This window comes from Salmo trutta, unplaced genomic scaffold (assembly GCF_901001165.1).
Source record: "Salmo trutta unplaced genomic scaffold, fSalTru1.1, whole genome shotgun sequence".
Lineage (NCBI taxonomy): Eukaryota > Metazoa > Chordata > Actinopteri > Salmoniformes > Salmonidae > Salmo > Salmo trutta.
In genome coordinates this window covers 154,749-171,897 of record NW_021822703.1, presented here as the reverse complement: position 1 = coordinate 171,897, position 17,149 = coordinate 154,749, and the positions used below count along the sequence as shown (strand labels likewise).

At 44.1% G+C, this 17,149-nt stretch overlaps 1 protein-coding gene and 1 long non-coding RNA gene across 4 annotated transcripts in view; both read left to right on the top strand.

The window, feature by feature from the left end:
• LOC115183904 (ephrin type-A receptor 6) overlaps positions 1-14,356 on the top strand; it is a 32,842-nt gene extending 18,486 nt beyond the window's left edge. For 2 of the 3 annotated variants that reach the window (XM_029744877.1, XM_029744876.1), the window contains exons 8-9: positions 184-333; positions 854-1,118. In XM_029744877.1, coding sequence (XP_029600737.1) covers positions 184-333; positions 854-940 — 237 coding nt within the window. In that variant the 3' untranslated portion in view covers positions 941-1,118. Of the gene's footprint in view, positions 1-183; positions 334-853; positions 1,119-1,492; positions 1,670-3,651; positions 3,683-10,211; positions 10,354-13,326 lie in introns of those variants that run through there. The other variant, XM_029744878.1, reaches the window with a different exon arrangement.
• A 1,249-nt stretch (positions 14,357-15,605) lies between these two features.
• LOC115183901 (uncharacterized) lies at positions 15,606-16,882 on the top strand. Its single transcript, XR_003874122.1, has 2 exons — positions 15,606-15,796; positions 15,839-16,882. It is a non-coding gene; the product is annotated as an uncharacterized LOC115183901 (long non-coding RNA).
• Positions 16,883-17,149: the final 267 nt, after the last annotated feature.

Sequence of the window (17,149 nt, the reverse complement as noted above, 5' to 3'; positions counted from 1 at the left end):
AGTCCATAGGGCCCTGGTTAATAGAAGTGTACTATATAGGTGTTTAACTTCAGTCCATAGGGTCCTGGTTAATAGAAGTGTCCTATATAGGTGTTTAACTTCAGTCCATAGGGTCCTGGTTAATAGAAGTGCTCTGTATAGTTGCTGTTTGAGACCCAGGTTTTATTTCTGTCCTCCGTCCAGGGGGGTAAGATCCCGATCCGTTGGACAGCTCCCGAGGCCATCACCTACAGGAAGTTCTCTTCAGCCTCCGACGTCTGGAGCTACGGCATCGTCATGTGGGAAGTGATGTCGTACGGGGAGAGACCTTACTGGGAGATGTCCAATCAGGATGTGAGTTATAATGTTCTGTTATTCCCTCTTGTCCAATCAGGATGTGAGTTATAATGTTCTGTTATTCCCTCTTGTCCAATCAGGATGGGAGTTCTAATGTTCTGTTATTCCCTCTTGTCCAATCAGGATGTGAGTTCTAATGTTCTGTTATTCCCTCTTGTCCAATCAGGATGGGAGTTATAATGTTCTGTTATTCCCTCTTGTCCAATCAGGATGGGAGTTCTAATGTTCTGTTATTCCCTCTTGTCCAATCAGGATGTGAGTTCTAATGTTCTGTTATTCCCTCTTGTCCAATCAGGATGTGAGTTCTAATGTTCTGTTATTCCCTCTTGTCCAATCAGGATGGGAGTTATAATGTTCTGTTATTCCCTCTTGTCCAATCAGGATGTGAGTTATGGTGTTTTTGGCCAAATCCCAAATGGACCCCTCGTCCCTCTGAGAGGATCTGACCGATCCTGTCTATAGAGGAGGGATATCGTCTCCCTGTCCCCATGGGCTGTCCTGTGGTTCTATATTACAGGTGATCCTGTCTATAGAGGAGGGATACCGTCTCCCTGTCCCCATGGGCTGTCCTGTGGCTCTATATTACAGGCGATCCTGTCTATAGAGGAGGGATACCGTCTCCCTGTCCCCATGGGCTGTCCTGTGGTTCTATATTACAGGTGATCCTGTCTATAGAGGAGGGATACCGTCTCCCTGTCCCCATGGGCTGTCCTGTGGCTCTATATTACAGGTGATCCTGTCTATAGAGGAGGGATACCGTCTCCCTGTCCCCATGGGCTGTCCTGTGGTTCTATATTACAGGTGGTCCTGTCTATAGAGGAGGGATACTGTCTCCCTGTCCCCATGGGCTGTCCTGTGGTTCTATATTACAGGCGATCCTGTCTATAGAGGAGGGATACCGTCTCCCTGTCCCCATGGGCTGTCCTGTGGTTCTATATTACAGGCGATCCTGTCTATAGAGGAGGGATACCGTCTCCCTGTCCCCATGGGCTGTCCTGTGGTTCTATATTACAGGTGATCCTGTCTATAGAGGAGGGATATCGTCTCCCTGTCCCCATGGGCTGTCCTGTGGTTCTATATTACAGGTGATCCTGTCTATAGAGGAGGGATACCGTCTCCCTGTCCCCACGGGCTGTCCTGTGGTTCTATATTACAGGTGATCCTGTCTATAGAGGAGGGATACCGTCTCCCTGTCCCCATGGGCTGTCCTGGGGTTCTCCACCAGTTGATGCTCCACTGCTGGCAGAAGGAGAGAGGGCAGAGACCTCACTTCAACAGCCTGGTCTCCTTCCTGGATAAACTCATCAGGAACCCCACTAGTCTACTGACACTGGTGGACAACAGGTAAACCCTGACCCTAACATATTACCCTTACCTTGACCCTAACCTCTGACCCTTACCCTTGACCCTAACCTCTGACCCTACCCTTGACCCTAACCTCTGACCCTTACCCCTGACCCTTGACCCTAACCTCTGACCCTAACCCTTGTCCCTAACCTCTGAACCTTACCCTTAACCCTTGACCCTAACCTCTGACCCTAACCCTTGACCCTAACCTCTGACCCTTACCCCTGACCCTTACCCATAACCTCTGACCCTGACCCCTAACATCTTACCCTGACAGCTGAGCCTAACCCTTTCCCCTAACCTCTGACCCTAACCCCTGATCTTAATTTCTTACATCTAGACGTTCCGCTAGCGGAACACCTGCTCCAATATCCAATGATGGGCGTGGCGCGAATTACAAACTCCTCAAAAATCCCAAAACTTCAATTTTTCAAACATATGACTATTTTACACCATTTTAAAGACAAGACTCTCCTTTATCTAACCACATTGTCCGATTTCAAAAAGGCTTTACAACGAAAGCAAAACATTAGATTATGTCAGCAGAGTACCCAGCCAGAAATAATCACACACCCATTTTTCAAGCTAGCATATAATGTCACATAAACCCAAACCACAGCTAAATGCAGCACTAACCTTTCATAATCTTCATCAGATGACACTCCTAGGACATTATGTTATACAATACATGCATGTTTTGTTCAATCAAGTTCATATTTATATCAAAAACCAGCTTTTTACATTAGCATGTGACGTTCAGAACTAGCATTCCCACCGAAACTTCCGGTGAATTTACTAAATTACTCACGATAAACGTTCACAAAAAACATAACAATTATTTTAAGAATTATAGATACAGAACTCCTTTATGCAATCGCTGTGTCAGATTTTAAAATAGCTTTTCGGTGAAAGCACATTTTGCAATATTCTGAGTAGATAGCCCGGCCATCATGGCTAACTATTTTGACACCCACCAAGTTTGGCCCTCCCCAAACTCAGATTTACTATAAGAAAAATTGGATTACCTTTGCTGTTCTTCGTCAGAATGCACTCCCAGGACTTCTACTTTACACCCAATGTTGTTTTGGTTCCAAATAATCCATAGTTATATCCAAATAGCGGCGTTTTGTTCTTGCGTTCATGACACTATCCGAAGGGTGACGCGCCGGCGCATATCGTGACAAAAAAATTCAAAATATTCCATTACCGTACTTCGAAGCATGTCAAACGCTGTTTAAAATCTATTTTTATGCGATTTTTCTCGTAAAATAGCGATAATATTCCGACCAGGAGACGTTGTTTTCGTTCAAAGACTGAAAATGTAAAATGGACTCTTCACGTGCATGCGCACGCCCGTTTCATTGTTCTCAGATCGACCACTATCCAAATACGCTACTGTTTTTCAGCCAGGGACTGCAGAGTCATCATTCCCCGTTCTGGCGCCTTCTGAGAGCCTATGGGAGCCTTAGAAAATGTCACGTTACAGCAGAGATCCTCTGTTTTCCATAAAGAGGCTATAGAAGGCCAAGAAATGGTCAGAGAGGGCACTTCCTGTATAGAATCTTCTCAGGTTTTGGCCTGCCATATGAGTTCTGTTATACTCACAGACACCATTCAAACAGTTTTAGAAACTTTAGGGTGTTTTCTATCCAAATCAAAAGTCTAGTTAGAGGAACAGAATACAGTACATAGTCTCGTTAGAGGCACAGAATACAGTACATAGTCTAGTTAGAGGAACAGAATACAGTACATAGTCTAGATAGAGGAACAGAATACAGTACATAGTCTAGATAGAGGAACATAATACAGTACATAGTCTAGTTAGAGGAACAGAATACAGTACATAGTCTAGATAGAGGAACATAATACAGTACATAGTCTAGTTAGAGGAACAGAATACAGTACATAGTCTAGTTAGAGGAGCAGAATAGCCCAGTCATTGGTCGGCCCAGTCATTGGTCAGCTCAGTCATTGGTCAGCCCAGTCATTGGTCAGCCTAGTCACTGGTCAGCCCAGTCACTGGTCAGCCCAGTCATTGGTCAGCTCAGTCATTGGTCGGCCCACTCATTGGTCGGCCCACTCATTGGTCGGCCCACTCATTGGTCGGCCCAGTCACTCGTCGGCCTAGTCATTGGTCGGCCCAGTCATTGGTCGGCCCAGTTATTGGTCGGCCCAGTCATTGGTCGGCCCAGTTACTGGTCGGCCCAGTCACTGGTCGGCCCAGTCACTGGTCGGCCCAGTCATTGGTCGGCCCAGTCATTGGTCGGCCCAGTCATTGGTCGGCCCAGTCATTGGTCAGCCCAGTCATTGGTCAGCCTAGTCATTGGTCGGCCCAGTCATTGGTCGGCCCAGTCATTGGTCGGCCCAGTCATTGGTCGGCCCAGTCATTGGTCGGCCCAGTCATTGGTCAGCCCAGTCTCTGGTCAGCCCAGTCATTGGTCAGCTCAGTCATTGGTCAGCCCAGTCATTGGTCAGCCCAGTCATTGGTCAGCCCAGTCATTGGTCAGCCCAGTCTCTGGTCAGCCCAGTCATTGGTCAGCTCAGTCATTGGTCAGCTCAGTCGTTGGTCAGCCCAGTCGTTGGTCAGCCCAGTCGTTGGTCAGCCCAGTCTCTGGTCAGCCCAGTCTCTGGTCAGCCCAGTCATTGGTCAGCTCAGTCATTGGTCAGCCCAGTCATTGGTCAGCCCAGTCTCTGGTCAGCCCAGTCATTGGTCAGCTCAGTCATTGGTCAGCCCAGTCATTGGTCAGCCCAGTCATTGGTCAGCCCAGTCGTTGGTCAGCCCAGTCATTGGTCAACCCAGTCATTGGTCAACCCAGTCATTGGTCAGCCCAGTCATTGGTCAGCCCAGTCGTTGGTCAGCCCAGTCATTGGTCAACCCAGTCATTGGTCAACCCAGTCATTGGTCAGCCCAGTCATTGGTCAGCCCAGTCGTTGGTCAGCCCAGTCATTGGTCAACCCAGTCATTGGTCAGCCCAGTCATTGGTCAGCCCAGTCATTGGTCAGCCCAGTTATTGGTCAGCCCAGTCATTGGTCGGCCCAGTCTCTGGTCAGCCCAGTCATTGGTCAGCCCAGTCTCTGGTCAGCCCAGTCATTGGTCAGCCCAGTCTCTGGTCGGCCCAGTCATTGGTCGGCCCAGTCACTGGTCAGCCCAGTCATTGGTCAGCCCAGTCATTGGTCAGCCCAGTTATTGGTCAGCCCAGTCATTGGTCGGCCCAGTCTCTGGTCGGCCCAGTCTCTGGTCAGCCCAGTCATTGGTCAGCCCAGTCATTGGTCAGCAAATAACCGTTCTAAATAAAACCGCGAGTTGAAAAGAGCCAGTAGTTTGTATTCCTCCACTGGGAATTAAAGGACGCTTCCCATTCGCCGTTCGTGTGCGAAGGCTGTAATGGGATCTTGAGGCAGTATAATTGTTTGAAACCTTGAAAACATTTATACTTCAGTTCAATTAATAAGGCATGTCTAGCTTCAGAGTAGCCTGGCCAATATCAATCCATACAAACATAAAGAGGTAGTTATTATGTAAAGACTTCCTCGTGGTATAACCCAGCATTTCTCTCCTGTTCTCGTCACGGTCGTGATGAAGGACGAAACGTGACTTAACTGGCGCAACAAGCACATACACAAAACAATAGCCCACAAATGCAGGTGGGAGAAAGGGCTTCCTAAATATGATCCCCAATTAGAGGCAACGATTACCAGCTGCCTCTAATTGGGAACCATACAAAACCACCAACATAGAAATAGAATGACTAGAACACCCCCCTAGTCATGCTCTGACCTAAACACCATAGACAACCAAGGGCGTGACAGTTCTATTGGTTTTCATATCAACTTTCTTTCGTTGTCCAGAAGCCAAAGGCACAATCCTGGTCATATTATCATCCCATCCTGGTCATATTATCAACCCATCCTGGTCATATTATCAACCCATCCTGGTTATATTATCAACCCATCCTGGTCATATTATCAACCCATCCTGGTCATATTATCAACCCATCCTGGTCATATTATCAACCCATCCTGGTTATATTATCAACCCATCCTAATCTTATTATCAACCCATCCTGGTCATATTATCAACCCATCCTGGTCATATTATCAACCCATCCTGGTTAAAAAATGTTAACCCATCCTGGTCATATTATCAACCCATCCTGGTCATATTATCAACCCATCCTGGTTATATTATCAACCCATCCTGGTTATATTATCAACCCATCCTGGTTATATTATCAACCCATCCTGGTTATATTATCAACCCATCCTGGTTATTATCATCCCATCCTGGTCATATTATCAACCCATCCTAGTTATATTATCAACCCATCCTGGTTATTATCATCCCATCCTGGTCATATTATCAACCCATCCTGGTCATATTATCAACCCATCCTGGTCATATTATCAACCCATCCTGGTCATATTATCAACCCATCCTGGTCATATTATCAACCCATCCTGGTCATATTATCAACCCATCCTGGTTATATTATCAACCCATCCTGGTTATATTATCAACCCATCCTGGTCATATTATCAACCCATCCTGGTCATATTATCAACCCATCCTGGTCATATTATCAACCCATCCTAGTCTTATTAACAACCCATCCTAGTCTTATTAACAACCCATCCTGGTCATATTATCAACCCATCCTGGTCATATTATCAACCCATCCTGGTCATATTATCAACCCATCCTAATCTTATTAACAACCCATCCTGGTCATATTATCAACCCATCCTGGTCCTATTATCAACCCATCCTAGTCTTATTATCGACCCATCCTGGTTATATTATCAACCCATCCTGGTTATATTATCAACCCATCCTGGTCATATTAACAACCCATCCTGGTTATATTATCAACCCGTCCTGGTTGTATTATCAACCCATCCTGGTTATATTATGAACCCATCCTGGTTATATTGTCAACCCATCCTGGTCATATTATCAACTTATCCTGGTCATATTATCAACCCATCCTGGTCATATTATCAACCCATCCTGGTCATATTATCAACCCACCCTGGTCATAATATCAACCCATCCTGGTTATAGTATCAACCCATCCTGGTCATATTATCAACTTATCCTGGTCATATTATCAACCCATCCTGGTCATATTATCAACCCATCCTGGTCATATTATCAACCCATCCTGGTCATATTATCAACCTATCCTGGTCATATTATCAACCCATCCTGGTTATATTATCAACCCATCCTGGTCATATTATCAACCTATCCTGGTCATATTATCAACCCACCCTGGTCATAATATCAACCCATCCTGGTTATAGTATCAACCCATCCTGGTCATATTATCAACCCATCCTGGTCATATTATCAACCCATCCTAGTCTTATTATCGACCCATCCTGGTTATATTATCAACCCATCCTGGTTATATTATGAACCCATCCTGGTTATATTGTCAACCCATCCTGGTCATATTATCAACTTATCCTGGTCATATTATCAACCCATCCTGGTTATATTATCAACCCATCCTGGTCATATTATCAACCCATCCTGGTCATATTATCAACCCATCCTGGTTATATTATCAACCCATCCTGGTCATATTATCAACCCATCCTGGTTATATTATCAACCCATCCTGGTTATATTATCAACCCATCCTGGTTATATTATCAACCCATCCTGGTTATATTATCAACCCATCCTGGTTATATTATCAACCCATCCTGGTCATATTATCAACCCATCCTGGTCATATTATCAACCCATCCTGGTTATATTATCAACCCATCCTGGTTATATTATCAACCCATCCTGGTCATATTATCAACCCATCCTGGTCATATTATCAACCCATCCTGGTTATAGTATCAACCCATCCTGGTCATAATATCAACCCATCCTGGTTATAGTATCAACCCATCCTGGTTATATTATCAACCCATCCTGGTCATATTATCAACCCATCCTGGTCATATTATCAACCCATCCTGGTTGTTGCTATTAGATCCATTAGTTTCTAATGGAGATTTTAATCTCTGTCACGTCTGGAATCTCTCTCGTTAGATGTGCTGTTTAGAACGATGTTTTCTCACTAATTGCATTTTGGAAAATGTTTGAAAATGACTTTTTTTTCTTAGCTGCTTCATTACAGGAGTTGATTGTTCAGTAGTAGACTGTAGTCTTTAGACTGTTAGCCCATAATCTGGGTATTTGTTTAATCTTTCCATTAAAACTCTTAGTGAAACATGGCTGTTCCATCTATAGTATTTTCTGTTTTTCACATCATTTTACTGTTTTGGAAAAATGTATTGACCGGTTTAATGGTCGTCAGTTAGTTGGTGTTACGAACCGGCTCAGAGTTCGCAACGAAAGGGAGACAACGTGGAGACAAGGAGTATCAAAATATATATTTATTAAGGGCTACGGGTTAGCAATGAACCCTGAGACGGGATTGATAGCAAGGCTGGAAATTCAAAACATCAAAAATCTAATAATTTCAATTTCTCAAACAATCAACTATTTTACACCATTTAAAAGATAAACATCTCCTTAATCTAACCACATTGTTCGATTTTCAAAGAGGCTTTACGGCAAAAGCATAAAGTTAGATTATGTTAGGACAGTACATAGCCACAAAAGTACAAACATCCATTTTCAATTCAAGGTCAGGCGTCACCAAAAGCAGAAACCAGCTAAAATTATGCACCAACCTTTGACAATCTCCATCAGATGACACTCCTAGGACATTATGTTATGCAATACATGCATTTTTTGTTCCATCAAGTTCATATTTATATCCAAAAACAGCATTTTACAGTAGCGGTGAAATTCAGATTTTTTTCTTCTCTGAACTGCTTCCGGTGAACAACGTTACAATTTTCAAAATTACTATTCGAAAACATTGGTAAATTATAATATTGTCATTCAAATAATTATAGTTTAACATTTCGTAAATGCTACTGTCTTGCCAGATTTCAAAATAACTTTACTGGGAAATCACAAGTTGCAATAAACCGGGTGCTGTGCTAAGAACAATAGGCTAGGCTATATAGGTTAGCATCATCTTGTAACCATGTAATATCAATAATACTATCGTCAATAATCCATTACCTTTGATTATCTTCATCCATTGGCACTTCCAGGAATCCCAGGTCCACAACAAATGTGGTTTCTTTTGACAAAGTTCATAATTGATGTCCAAATAACTCCAAGTTGTTCCATGTTGTTAGCGCTTCGGTGGCTATTAAAAAGTAGCGCGGGGGGGTGTGTGAAGTCACGGCGAAAAGTTAAAAAAGTTACAAAAATAATCTATTTACGTTCGTTCAAACATGTCAAACGTTGTTTAGCATCAATCTTTAGAGCCATTTTTAACGTGAAACATCAGTAATGTTTCAACCCGACCTCTCCTATGTCTAGAAATACGTTTTTGAAAAATGTCTCGTGTCTCGTGTCTCATGATTGCGCAGGTGCAGGCAATAATGGAAGTGACGACATCCCAGGGACGTCAACTTCACTGCATTCTAATTTGCTCCCTGTTAATCATAGAAGCTTCAAACAACTTTATAAAGATCGCTGACATCTAGTGGAAGCCGTAGGAGTTGCGAACTGAATCCTTTCTCACTATGGTATCTAATAAACAATGACTCTAAATAGTACAGCCACAAAATTCTCATTTTTTTTAATCTATTTTTCTCAGGTTTTTGCCTGCAATATGAGTTTTGTTATACTTACAGACACCATTCAAACTGTTTTAGAAAATTCAGAGTGTTTTCTATCCGAATGTGTTAATAATATGCATATCCTAGCTTCTGAGTTGGTGTAGGAGGCAGTTAAAAATGGGCACATATTTTTTTCAAAATTCTCAATACTGCCCCCTAGCCCGTAGAGGTTAAATAAAGTAAACTAAGTAATTAACAATGGTGTGTGTGTAATCAGTAGTATAAGTGAGTGCTTGCATGCATAAATGTAATAATGCAGGGTGTTGAAGGGTGCCAAAGCAAACAACCAAAAAGCCACAACTACCACAACCAACAAAAAAACAACAACAATGTGTCTGCATGGAGAGAGTCTCCACAATGACAGTGGAAGAGGTCTCTTTATCCTGGGACACACCTGGGGGCCCAGGTCTCTTTATCCTGGGACACACCTGGGGACCCAGGTCTTTTTATCCTGGGACAGGACCCATTGTCCTGGTACTGCTTCTTCATGGACCGGTGTTGTTTTTAGAGGTGAAACGGGTCGACAAGCTTCCCCTTTGACTTGTAGAAGAAACGCGGCTTGAAGGACTATGTTTGAGAGCGATTCTCCACTGGGCTCATATCCCATTCAAGATTTCTTGTTTATAGTTTTTGATTATTATTATTTGTGTATTTTGTTTGCCGTTTTTTCTGCGCTGTTAGCAGCTAGTAACATAAGCATGTTGGCTGCCCTGTTAGGAGGTATTAACACAAGCGTTTTGGCTTCACCAGCTCAGTCTCTCTCTCTCTCTCTCTCACATCTCCCTATTTACTTTCTCTCTGTAATCGACTCAGTTTCCCAGAATCACTGGAGGACATGCCGGACTACCCTCCGTTTATCTCCATCGGTGATTGGCTGGACTCCATCAAGATGAGCCAATACAAGAACCAGTTCCTGTCAGCAGGATTCACCACCCTGGATTCTGTCTCCACCATGAGTATAGAGTGAGTAGATCAGGAGATACCGGATGCTTCACCAATAGCAGCCTGGTCTCTACATTCTGACCAGAGATGATTTATTTAGTCAATATAACTTCAATCTACTGTGTATTATTGAATTCATCTTATTTATTTGTTTTGATTTTATTTTTTACAATATAAAGCCCCCCCACATACTAATGCCCCTCACCAACACCCACAACATCACCCTGCTCAGCCTCTCACCAACATCACCCTGCCCCTCACCAACACCCACAACATCACCCTGCTCAGCCTCTCACCAACATCACCCTGCCCCTCACCAATATCACCCTGCTCAGCCCCTCACCAACACCCACAACATCACCCTGCTCAGCCCCTCACCCTGCCCCTCACCAACATCACCCTGCCCCTCACCAACATCACCCTGCCCAGCCCCTCACCAACATCACCCTGCCCCTCACCAACACCCACAACATCACCCTGCTCAGCCCCTCACCAACATCACCCTGCCCCTCACCAACATCACCCAGCCCCTCACCAACATCACCCAGCCCCTCACCAACATCACCCTGCCCCTCACCAACATCACCCTGCTCAGCCCCTCACCAACATCACCCTGCCCCTCACCAACATCACCCTGCCCCTCACCAACATCACCCAGCCCCTCACCAACATCACCCTGCCCAGCCCCTCACCAACATCACCCTGCCCCTCACCAACATCACCCTGCCCCTCACCAACATCACCCAGCCCCTCACCAACATCACCCTGCCCCTCACCAACATCACCCTGCCCCTCACCAACATCACCCAGCCCCTCACCAACATCACCCTGCCCAGCCCCTCACCAACATCACCCTGCCCCCTCACCAACATCACCCAGCCCCTCACCAACATCACCCTGCCCAGCCCCTCACCAACATCACCCTGCCCCTCACCAGCATCACCCTGCCCCTCACCAACATCACCCTGCCCCTCACCAACATCACCAACATCACCCTGCCCAGCCCCTCACCAACATCACCCTGCCCCTCACCAACATCACCCTGCCCCTCACCAACATCACCCTGCCCCTCACCAACATCACCCTGCCCAGCCCCTTACCAACATCACCCTGCCCCTCACCAGCATCACCCTGCCCCTCACCAACATCACCCTGCCCCTCACCAACATCACCCAGCCCCTCACCAACATCACCCTGCCCCTCACCAGCATCACCCTGCCCAGCCCCTCACCAACATCACCCTGCCCCTCACCAGCATCACCCTGCCCCTCACCAACATCACCCTGCCCAGCCCCTCACCAACATCACCCTGCCCAGCCCCTCACCAACATCACCCTGCCCAGCCCCTCACCAACATCACCCTGCCCCTCACCAACATCACCCTGCCCCTCACCAGCATCACCCTGCCCCTCACCAACATCACCCTGCCCCTCACCAGCATCACCCTGCCCAGCCCCTCACGAACATCACCCTGCCCCTCACCAACATCACCCTGCCCCTCACCAACATCACCCTGTACCTCCTCTAAACAGTTAACCTGACTCATATAGTGTCTGTATCCCCTCTAAACAGTTAACCTAAACAGTTAACCTGACTCATATAGTGTCTGTATCTCCTCTAAACAGTTAACCTGACTCATATAGTGTCTGTATCTCCTCTAAACAGTTAACCTGACTCATATAGTGTCTGTATCTCCTCTAAACAGTTAACCTGACTCATATAGTGTCTGTCTCTCCTCTAAACAGTTAACCTGACTCATATAGTGTCTGTATCCCCTCTAAACAGTTAACCTGACTCATATCTCATATAGTGTCTGTACCTCCTCTAAACAGTTAACCTGACTCATATAGTGTCTGTATCCCCTCTAAACAGTTAACCTGACTCATATAGTGTCTGTATCTCCTCTAAACAGTTAACCTGACTCATATAGTGTCTGTATCCCCTCTAAACAGTTAACCTGACTCATATAGTGTCTGTATCCCCTCTAAACAGTTAACCTAAACAGTTAACCTGACTCATATAGTGTCTGTATCTCCTCTAAACAGTTAACCTGACTCATATAGTGTCTGTATCTCCTCTAAACAGTTAACCTGACTCATATAGTGTCTGTATCTCCTCTAAACAGTTAACCTGACTCATATAGTGTCTGTATCTCCTCTAAACAGTTAACCTAACTCATATAGTGTCTGTATCTCCTCTAACCTAACTCATATAGTGTCTGTATCTCCTCTAAACAGTTAACCTGACTCATATAGTGTCTGTATCCCCTCTAAACAGTTAACCTAAACAGTTAACCTGACTCATATAGTGTCTGTATCTCCTCTAAACAGTTAACCTGACTCATATAGTGTCTGTATCTCCTCTAAACAGTTAACCTGACTCATATAGTGTCTGTATCTCCTCTAAACAGTTAACCTGACTCATATAGTGTCTGTATCTCCTCTAAACAGTTAACCTGACTCATATAGTGTCTGTATCTCCTCTAAACAGTTAACCTGACTCATATAGTGTCTGTATCTCCTCTAAACAGTTAACCTGACTCATATAGTGTCTGTATCCCCTCTAAACAGTTAACCTGACTCATATAGTGTCTGTATCTCCTCTAAACAGTTAACCTGACTCATATAGTGTCTGTATCCCCTCTAAACAGTTAACCTGACTCATATAGTGTCTGTATCTCCTCTAAACAGTTAACCTGACTCATATAGTGTCTGTATCTCCTCTAACCTGACTCATATAGTGTCTGTATCTCCTCTAACCTGACTCATATAGTGTCTGTATCTCCTCTAAACAGTTAACCTAACTCATATAGTGTCTGTATCTCCTCTAAACAGTTAACCTGACTCATATAGTGTCTGTATCCCCTCTAAACAGTTAACCTGACTCATATAGTGTCTGAATCTCCTCTAAACAGTTAACCTGACTCATATAGTGTCTGTATCCCCTCTAAACAGTTAACCTGACTCATATAGTGTCTGTATCTCTTGTCCTCAGGGACATCAGGCGTATCGGTGTGTCTCTAATTGGCCACCAGAGGAGGATAGTGAGCAGCATTCAGAGTCTCCGTCTTCAGTTCCTCACCGTCCAACACAACGGATTCAACAACTAAACCAACCCCCCCCCCCCAAAGAAAAAACCGTCTAGGACTGCACAGACAGACAAGAGAGGCCTGGGTGTGTTCATTCGGGACGCACCAAACGTAAAGAAAACAAAACTGAAACAGAGAGCGATTACCCGAACTCGTTCAATAAGAAAAGCTTGCTTCTGAACTTCTAGATATTCTCTCGGCGGACTGGTGAACTGTGTTACCCCATGGACTACTATCATGGCGTCTATCCCTGATCCAGAAGACTTGGGGATGGAAGTAGTTTCAGCCCACGTCCTAAACAGCACCCTATTTCCCTGATGGTGCAGCGTTTAGGACAGACACATGCGGTATGAAGCACACGGAGAGACAAGTGTACTGATGGGTCTTCCTCTAATCAAGTGGACGGAGACCGACTGAAACGAGACTCTCAGTTTAGAGACCGCTACTTTTGACAAAATGGGATGATAAAATGTGTCTTATTTATTTCAGATGTTTTTGTCTCCTTGTTCATTTATCAAGCAGCAGCTCACTGGAGATTCTGACAAACTGGAATAGAAAGGACAATGCGGAGGAGATTCTGATCAACTGGAATAGAAAGGACAATGTGGAGGAGATTCTGATCAACTGGAATAGAAAGGACAATGTGGAGGAGATTCTGACAAACTGGAATAGAAAGGACAATGTGGAGGAGATTCTGACCAACTGGAATAGAAAGGACAATGTGGAGGAGATTCTGACAAACTGGAATAGAAAGGACAATGCGGAGGAGATTCTGATCAACTGGAATAGAAAGGACAATGTGGAGGAGATTCTGATCAACTGGAATAGAAAGGACAATGTGGAGGAGATTCTGACCAACTGGAATAGAAAGGACAATGTGGAGGAGATTCTGATCAACTGGAATAGAAAGGACAATGTGGAGGAGATTCTGATCAACTGGAATAGAAAGGACAATGTGGAGGAGATTCTGATCAACTGGAATAGAAAGGACAATGTGGAGGAGATTCTGATCAACTGGAATAGAAAGGACAATGCGGAGGAGATTCTGATCAACTGGAATAGCAAGGACAATACGGAGGAGATTCTGATCAACTGGAATAGAAAGGACAATGCGGAAGAGATTTTGGAGCAAAAGAGAAGACAAATGAATGTCATCTGATTTTATAAATGTATAGTCCATCATCAACCATAATATATATTAAGTATTTGTGCAAAAGTCATGTTCTGTGAAAAAGCCTTGTTTAGTTTGAATAGACAGCCTTGTTTAGTTTGAATAGACAGCCTTGTTTAGTTTGAATAGACAGCCTTGTTTAGTTTGATTATTCAGCCTTGTTTAGTTTGAATAGACAGCCTTGTTTAGTTTGAATAGACAGCCTTGTTTAGTTTGATTATTCAGCCTTGTTTAGTTTGAATAGACAGCCTTGTTTAGTTTGAATAGACAGCCTTGTTTAGTTTGAATAGACAGCCTTGTTTAGTTTTCATCCACAATCTATATCTTTACTCAGCAATATGCAGTCTCCTTAGCTGGCTGACTGACAAGTCTGTTTCTGCTAGGTCACGCTTCGTCACTCATTGCCCTGCCTTGTTTGGCTTGACAAGGACAAAGTAGTCAAGGGCACCAACAGATCTGGGACCAGGCTACAGCAGATCTGGGACCAGGCTACAGCAGATCTGGGACCAGGCTACAGTTTCCTCACTTTACAGAACACGAAGAAGAGTGCAGCTCAACTCCACAACAAATCACCAACCGAAAACAACCTCAAGACATGTACCATAAGAAATACTTTACTTTGACTGCAATACAATCCATAGTGCTTGAGTATCTAGAGCAGGGCTCTCCAGCCCTGTTCCTGGAGAGATACCCTCCTGTAGGTTTATAATCCAGCCCTGTTCCTGGAGAGATACCCTCCCGTAGGTTTTAACTCCAACCCTGTTCCTAGAGAGATACCCTCCTGTAGGTTTATAATCCAGCCCTGTTCCTGGAGAGATACCCTCCTGTAGGTTTTAACTCCAACCCTGTTCCTTTGAGAACATACCCTCCTGCAGGTTTTAACTCCAACCCTGAAACCTACAGGAGGGTCTCTCTCCAGGAACAGGGTTGGATTATAAACCTACAGGAGGGTCTCTCTCCAGGAACATGGTTGGATTATAAACCTACAGGAGGGTCTCTCTCCAGGAACAGGGTTGGAGTTAAAACCTTCTGGACGGTAGCTATTCAGGAACAGGGCTGGAGAGGCCTGAATATTCTATATTTTTCTGTCCTGTTGTTCTGGGATGGGGTACTAATGTAGGTTAATGTATTAGGGACCAAGGGCCTTTGGAAAACATGATGAAACCATGGTAGGAAATACAAAACTTTAATATTCACACTGACAGGTTAAATAGACAGATACAACACATCAATATTCACACTGACAGGATAAATAGACTCAGACAGATACATCAATATTCACACTGACAGGATAAATAGACTCAGACAGATACATCAATATACACACTGACAGGATAAATAGACTCAGACAGATACATCAATATACACACTGACAGGATAAATAGACTCAGACAGATACATCAATATACACACTGACAGGATAAATAGACTCAGACAGATACATCAATATTCACACTGACAGGATAAATAGACTCAGACAGATACATCAATATTCACACTGACAGGATAAATAGACTCAGACAGATACATCAATATACACACTGACAGGTTAAATAGACTCAGACAGATACATCAATATTCACACTGACAGGATAAATAGACTCAGACAGATACATCAATATTCACACTGACAGGATAAATAGACTCAGACAGATACAACAATATTCACACTGACAGGATAAATAGACTCAGACAGATACATCAATATTCACACTGACAGGATAAATAGACTCAGACAGATACATCAATATTCACACTGACAGGATAAATAGACTCAGACAACACACTTGACTAGGGTGAATGATAAGAATGTTCTCTTTCTCTCTCCCCCTCCCACGCAAGCGCACACACACACACACACACACACACACACACCAATCATCGTCCTCATTCATCGCTGTCGCTGGACAGATCCCCACATATTATCCTGACATTGAGAGCTCTCATGGAGTGGATCTGTGCAACAGGTGCTCAGGACGTTTTGGAGGGGGGGGACACACACTTCCTGCCCACTCACTTCCTCCCTCCCATCTCAGCAATGCACTCTGGGATCTGTAGTAGCATACATATACACATTACGAATGCTTTTTTTTTCTTCCTCCTTACAATTTTCAAATGTATTTTTGTATAATTTATTAAGGGACATTGTACGCCCTAACTGGTGATCAATAAAAGCCTTGCAGGCTGGGTGTTTGTAAAAAATTAAATAAAAAGTACACTCTACTGGGGGGTGTTGTTGTTATATAGTATTGCTATCATTTGGACTCAACTATTAAAATATTCTTGCTATTGGTGTGATTTAGTCATTTTATGGTAAAAGAAAAAATGGTCTGTCATCATTGGTCCCGTGTGGCTCAGTTGGTAGAGCATGGTGTTTGCAACGCCAGGGTTGTGGGTTCGATTCCCACGGGGGACCAGTATGGGGGGGAAAGAATGTATGAAATGTATGCATTCACTACTGTAAGTGGCTCTGGATAAGAGCGTCTGCTAAATGACTAAAATGTAAAATGTAAGTTGTTTGTAATGCCCGTGATATCCTGGTGATGGTGGACTTGAGC